We start from the raw sequence: 7,252 nt of genomic DNA, 5'->3' as shown, positions 1-7,252 counted from the left end.
TGGGAATCAAGAATCTGACTGAAAACTAGGAACCCAATGGGTGAAAGGAACCCACTAGTGAAATCCCACATACCTGGTGATGAAATCCATGAAAAAAAACTTACGTTTCGGGGCTGGAACTGATGGATCTTGTTGTGTTCTTGAACTAGGGTTCTTGAGCGTATTCTCCTTTCTTGCTTCTAATTTTTCTCACTTTTGATTTAATGATTTGACTTAGAATGTTTTGATTATGTTTCTAGGCTTAAACTGGCTAAAATCTGATTATTTATGGTCAAAATGACATAACTTAACATTTAAATAAAGTGGTAAAAGACCAAAAGACCCCTGGATATGTTGTTGATAGACCAAACGACGGCCAGGACTAACGGTCCGTCATCTGACCAACGCCCCGTCGTTGGGTCCGTTAACTGGGCCTGTTCGACAATTCTTTACTTAAATAGGCATAACCTTTTACTCGGAGGTTTCATTTAAGAAATGTTTTTGGCTATGGAAAGATGATTCAATTATCTATCTGTGGGTAGGTTATGGGACACCTAATTCATTTTGTGCTAAGAGTTATGACCATTTGAAGTTGACCCAACTGCATTTCCCCTTAACTGTCTGCAAATTTTCCACATACGATCAGACCTACGGACCGTGTTGGTCATCCGTAGCTCTTGTTAAAGAGTGGGTAAATGGAGTATTAATCGATAATCACGGAATACGGACCGTTGTCTGACCTACGGATCGTAAGTCCATCCGTCGTCCAAGATTTAACAAATTTTTCTAGGTTGAACTTTTTGGGAATTTCTGATCCCATCGATGGTTGTGTAGGACGGACCATGGGTTAGGCTATGTGTTGATGCCAGCGTTGGTTTCACCTGAATGTTTTTTTCTTTACAGCTTGTTTTTGGTCTATTTTGGCTACAAGGTGTTACATTATCTCCCCCTTGGGAACATTAGTCCTCGAATGAAGACTTCTTTGTTTCTCAACCTTCTGACTTGACGGTCAAGAATCTCAACTGGTACATCCTCATAAGAAAGACAATCTTTCACCTCCACACTCTCTAATTGCACTACAGAGGCTGGATAACCAATACACTTCTTCAAGAGTGAGATGTGGAAGACCAGATGCACTGCTGTTAATTCTGCTGGCAACTCTAACTCATATGTCACCTTGCCGACCCTTTACAAGATCTTGTATGGGCCTACATATCAAGGACTGAGCTTCTCTTTCTTTCAAAATCTCATCACCCCTTTCATAGTTTAGACCTTCAGAAAAACCCAATCATCAACTTGGAACTTTCCCTTCTCCTTACATCTGCATATGAATTTTGACGACTTTGGGATGTCTTAAGTCTATCTCTAATGAGTTGCACTTTCTCCATAGCATAAAGGACTGAATCTGGCCCTATCAAAGCTGCTTCACCTATTTCAAAAAAACCAACAGGAGATCTACATCTACGCTCATATAAAGCCTCATAAGGGACCATATGAATGCTGGAGTGACAGCTATTATTGTAGGCAGACTTAATAAGAGTAAGGTGATCATCTCAACTACCTTTGAAATAGATCACACAAGCTCTCAACATATCCTCTAAGGTCTGAATGGTACGCTCTTCCTGTCCATCGTTCTATGGATGAAATGTTGTATTAAGGTTAACTTAAGTACCAAGACCAATCTGAAATGAATTCCAGAAATGAGAGGTAAACTGAGGACCTATATGTGAGATGATAGACAAAGGAACCCCATGCAACCTCACAATCTCATAAATGTAAAGACTTGCATAATTTTCTGCCAAATATGTAACCTTGATCGCCAACAAGTGAGAAGACTTAGTCGTCCTATCAACTATCACCAAAATAGAGTCACGCTATCAACGTGTACGCAGTAATCCAATGATGAAATCCATATTAATAAAATCCCACTTCCAAGTAGGAATATCGATCTCTTCAGTCAAACCCCCTGGTTCTGATGTTCTACCTTGACTAGCTGGCAATTGGGGCACTTACTCACAAAGTCTGCTATATTCCTCTTCATGCCATTCAACCAATAGACGTCCCGCAGATCCCGGTACATCTTAGTGGCACCTGGATGAATAGAATACAGAGATTTATGGGCTTCTACAAGAATATGTTGTCTCAACTAGCCGACCAGGAACACACAATCTACCCTAGTAGTGAAGTACACCATCTCCCCCTTCGGAGAAAACCTCCACTCTTTTATTATGGACTGCACTCTTAAGTTCAAGCAAGATTGGGCTGCTTTCCTTATTTTCCTTAACCTTCACTACCAAATAAGATTCTGCCCCATTTTAAAATGTTACACCATTGTCTGAGATGCTCATAAGGCGAACTCCCAAGCGAGCAAGCCTGTGATCATCCTTCACTAGCTCATTCCTTTCTTCCTCAACTTTGGCTACACTACCCATAGACAATCTACTAAGAGCATCTACTACTACATTCGCCTTAACCGGATGATAATGCACACTCATATCATAATCCTTAAGGAACTTTAGCCATCTTCTCTAGCAAAGATTAAACTCTTTCTGGGTTAACGCATACTAAAGGCTCTTATGGTCAGTGAACATATCTACGTGAACACCATACAAGTAGTGTCTCCAGATCATAAGTTCAAACACCACTACTTCAAGCTCGAGGTCACGAGTTTGATAGCTCTTATCATGAACCTGAAGTTGTCTAGAGGAATAAGATATCACCTTATCTCGCTGCATCAACACAACCTAGGGCAACTCAGGATACATAATAATAGATCACATAAACATTTGAACCCTATGGTAGAGTCAATACAAGAGTTGTAGTCAATACTGTTTTCAATTGTGCAAAGCTTTTCTCACAATCATCTGACAATTGAAACTTGACCATCTTCTGAGTCAATCCAGTCAATGGTGAGGCTATGGATGAAAACCCTTCCACAAACCTTCTGTAATAACCTGCTAAACCAAAGAAACTTCTTATATCTGTAGTAGAGGTAGGTTTGGGCCACTGTTTCACTGCTTCTATCTTCTGTGAATCTACTCGAATCCCTTTGCTAGATACAATGTTGCCAACGAAAGCAACAGATTGCAACCAAAACTCACATTTGCTAAATTAAGCAAATAATTGAAATCCTTGAGAGTTTGTAAAACAATTCTCAAATGACTCGCATGTTCTTCCTCACCCCTAGAGTAAATGAGGATATCATCAATAAAGATGATAACGTACAAGTCCAAGTAATGTTTGAACATTTTGTTCATCAAATACATGAAAGCTGCAGGAGCATTAGTTAGTCCAAATGACATAAATACAAATAATAATGACCATACCGAGTTCTGAAGGCTATTTTTGGAATGTCACTATCTCTGACTCTAAGCTGATGATAACCCGATCTGAGGTCTATCTTTGAGAAATGGATAACACCCTGAAGTTGGTCAAACAAGTCATCAATCATGGGGATGGGATACTTATTCTTGATTGTGACCTTGTTCAACTGTGTATAGTCAATGCACATTTTGAGAGAACCATCTTTATTTCTTACAAATAACATTGATACACCCCATGATGAAATACTAGGTCTTATGAAGCCCTTATCTAGAAGATCTTTCAACCGCTCTTTCAATTCCCTAAGCTCTGTTGGATCCATTCTATAAGGAGGAATAGAAATAGGCTGGATATCTTGAAGGAGATCAATTCCAAAGTCGATTTCCTTTTCGGGAGGGACTCCCAGAAGATCTTTGAAACACTTCTACTAATTCACAAACTACTGGAACTGACTCAAGAGTTGAGATTTCAAGGATAGAATCCTTAACCCGAACTAGATGATAGAGATAACCCTTACATATCATCTTTCTGAACTTAAGGTAAGAAATAAATTGACACATAGGCGCTAAGTTACTACTCTTGCATTCTAAAATTGGTTAGTCTGGAAACTGAAAATGAACAATCCTAGTTCTACAATCGACAGATGCATAACATAAGTGTAACCAATCCATGCCTAGAATGACATAGAAGTCTACCATTTCTAACTCTACTAGATTTGCTAAGGTGACTTCTGAGAGACTGTGATAGGGAAATTTTTGTATATCCGTCTAGCTATAACTGGGTCACCGATTGGAGTAGAGACTGAGAAAGGTACTGAGAGAGTTTCTCGACTGACATCGAATTGGACTGCTATGTAAGGAGTCACAAAAGAAAGAGTAACCCTTGGATCTAATAATGCATAAACATCAAGGTCAAAAACAGGTAATGTATCACTGCCTACATCAGGAGAACCTTCCTGATCTTGGCGATCCTGAAGAGCGTACAACTTGTTCTTGCACTGACCGCTACCTGTACCAGATGAGTTACCCTATTTAGTTTGGTGACTTGCTGGTGCTGCTGAAGTTGTAGATTGAGCTCTACCATTACCACCTAATTGACCTTGTCTAGAAGAACAATCTCTCAACATGTGACAAGACTGACCACACCCAAAACATCCCTCTTTTCCTGCAAGACACTCGCCCGAATTGTTCTTACCACACTTAGGGAAAGTGGGGTAAGTCTTGGTTCCTGAAACACTTCCCTAAGATTTAGAGCCTGGTGCTCTACCCTTCTGTTCGTACCTGCTCTTGGAGGATGAAACACTTGTTGATGAAGGGTCTAGATCCAAAAACTTCTGCTGACCCTACGAGCGATTTCCACCACTCGATTTTTGTTGAGAATAGTCACAATTCCCAGTCCTAGACTTCTGATTTTCCTTAGCTTGTTCCCTAAGCTTATCACCCCAAACCTACTGAGCATGAGTCATAACCCTAGAGATGTTCATATCTCCAAGTAACATCGCATTTCTACACTCTGTTTCAACAAATTTGACACTCTATACAAAAACTTATTCATCTTAGCCCTGGAAACAACAACCATGTGATGAGCATACCTGTAGAGTTAGTTAAACTTGAGTCCATACTCTTGGATTGTCATGTTACCCTTGCTTAAGTTCATGAATTCCTGAGCCTTTGCCTCTCTCAACTCTATTAGGAAAAACCTGTCAAGAAAAGTCTCGCTAAAGCAATCCCAAGTGATAGGAGTTGCATCTACACCCCTATTCACCTTCCACCGAGTGTACCAAATATGAGCAATATCCTTCAACTGGTACGATGCTAACTCAACCCGATCATTCCTAGTGACTTGCATTACCTCAAATATCTTCTTCATCTCATCCAAGAAATTCTGAGGATCCTCATTAGTCTGCGATCCTAAGAACTCATGCGGATTCATCCTAACAATGTGACAGACCCTTGCTGCTACTGATCCACCATTTTCATTCACATAAGCATGAACCCAATTGTTCTGGTTAATCATACTCTTTGACAACATCTGTATGACATTTCTAAACTCAGCATTGGAGACTTCCTGATCTGGGGCTAGAGGATCTGCTTTTGCATTTCTGGCATTCGCATTCCTAGCGTTAGGTCTACGAGGAGTCATGATCAGAAATAAACAACCTCAAGTTAGAATGGAATTTGATCATACCTTAAGCACGATAAGAGTAACAAGAAAATGAATTTCTTCCTAAAACACTTCATATCCTCCATCTCATTAGATATGGTGCACTTCACACCAATGAAAAAGACTCTACTTAGTGCGGGATTTTCAGACATCCTAGGACTCTTGAACCTAGTGCTCTGATACAAAGTTTTGTCACACCCCAAGCTACCACCGAGATGCGGACATGAAATATAGAACCACAAGTAATCCCAAGCTAACCCTATTTGCATGATTATGAGCATACTAAAGATAATAAACTGATGCAGAAGATAAATTATAACTTAAAATTAAAAGAGGGTGAACACCCATATTCTAAAACTGATATATATGAAAACTGATGAGTTTAATACAATGAAAATATCAACTCAATACTAAACTGAATCTAACTATGTCTGAAATAAGCCTCTAAACTGGATTAAAAATACTGGGACACGCCCCCAGCTAAAATTAGCAAAAAGTAAAACTAAATGACTAAAAACTGAAATGACATCCATGACTGTTGTCCTCGGAGAATGAGGACTTACCACTGAATCTCCTGAAATAGAGATTGGATGTCGATCTGGGCGTGATCTGGATATTGAGAACCTGAACCTACATAACGAAAAGATGTAGCGCATGTATGCATCAGTACTTGAAAGTTACTAAGAATGTAGGAGAGAGTAAAGCTAAAATAAAACATAACTGAAAAGCACAAAAACAAGTATAATAATGTGAACATGATATGCTAATTTTGTGAGCTAACTGGATGAAATGACCAATTTATAACATGCTGAAACTGAATACTGAATATACTTATAAATGGTCAATGCAGAGAGTCTGACTGATCTTTGGGAGCTACTAATAACCGATAATAAAACCACATGAGCTAAATCGGGAGTCTGATGTATACGTCAAATCGAGAGAATCCAATATACCCTGCCAAAGGTATAAAGGCATGCTAGCATGACCACTAAACTGATTTCCCACAGAGGGGACTTACAACCTACTTGGCTAGTAGTTCTGGGACTATTGGGTATGTTGAACCATAGTCAAACTCGGTATTATGCTACTCCCAATGAATTTTGTAAATTTACTGAATATGTCTGAGGTTCTGTAAATACTAGATTGCTCGAAACTGAACATGCGAACTGAGAATGTAACAATTAATCTGGTAATTGTGCATTTATCACTTAGTCATGTATATCTGAAGTGTCTGAAATATCTAACCTAGCATGTCTAATTCAAGTACAAGAGAAATACAAAGGTAGGGTTCTTAAATTCATGCAGTAAACTGAATAATAACATCATAATCTGATTTGGAATATATAACTATAAGTTCATGAAGTTTTGATTAATTTCTAGAAACCCTATGTCTAATCATGATATGGAAATCAAGAATCTGATTGAAAACTATGGTCCCATTGGGTGAAAGGAACCCACTAGTGAAATCCCGCATACCTGGTGATGAAATCCATGGAAAAATACTTATGTTTTGGGGCTGGAACTGATGGAGCTTGTTGTGTTCTTAAACTAAGGTTCTTGAGCTTTTTCTCCTTTCTTGCTTCTAATTTTTCTAACTTTTGATTTAATGATTTGACTTAGATATATTTTAATTATGTTTCTAGGCTTAAATTGACTAAAATCTGATTATTCAAGGTCAAAACGACGTAACTTAAGGTTTAAACAAAGTGGGAATAGACCAAAAGACCCCTGGATAAGTTGTTGTCGGACCAACTGACATCCAAGACTGACGGTCTGTCGTCTAACCGAT

The 7,252-nt window shown here is 38.9% G+C and overlaps 1 protein-coding gene across 1 annotated transcript; it reads right to left on the bottom strand.

The window, feature by feature from the left end:
- Positions 1-4,018: 4,018 nt before the first annotated feature.
- LOC138338745 (uncharacterized) lies at positions 4,019-5,442 on the bottom strand. Its single transcript, XM_069289832.1, has 2 exons — positions 4,941-5,442; positions 4,019-4,308 (listed from the first exon to the last, which is right to left on the bottom strand). Exons 1-2 carry the CDS (start codon positions 5,440-5,442, stop codon positions 4,019-4,021), a joined length of 792 nt encoding a protein of 263 aa, XP_069145933.1.
- Positions 5,443-7,252: the final 1,810 nt, after the last annotated feature.

This window comes from Solanum lycopersicum, chromosome 10 (genome assembly GCF_036512215.1).
Source record: "Solanum lycopersicum chromosome 10, SLM_r2.1".
Classification (NCBI taxonomy): Eukaryota; Viridiplantae; Streptophyta; class Magnoliopsida; order Solanales; family Solanaceae; genus Solanum; species Solanum lycopersicum.
Note: the sequence above shows the minus strand (reverse complement) of the source record. Positions and strands in the feature narration are given on the sequence as shown.

Coding starts and splice junctions, on each gene's coding strand:
- LOC138338745 (XM_069289832.1), bottom strand. CDS start 5,442: ATGACTCCTCGTAGACCTAACGCTAGGAATGCGAATGCCAGAAATGCA. Junction 4,309..4,940: donor ATTCATGAACTTAAGCAAGG/GTAACATGACAA, acceptor CATCTGGTACAG/GTAGCGGTCAGTGCAAGAAC.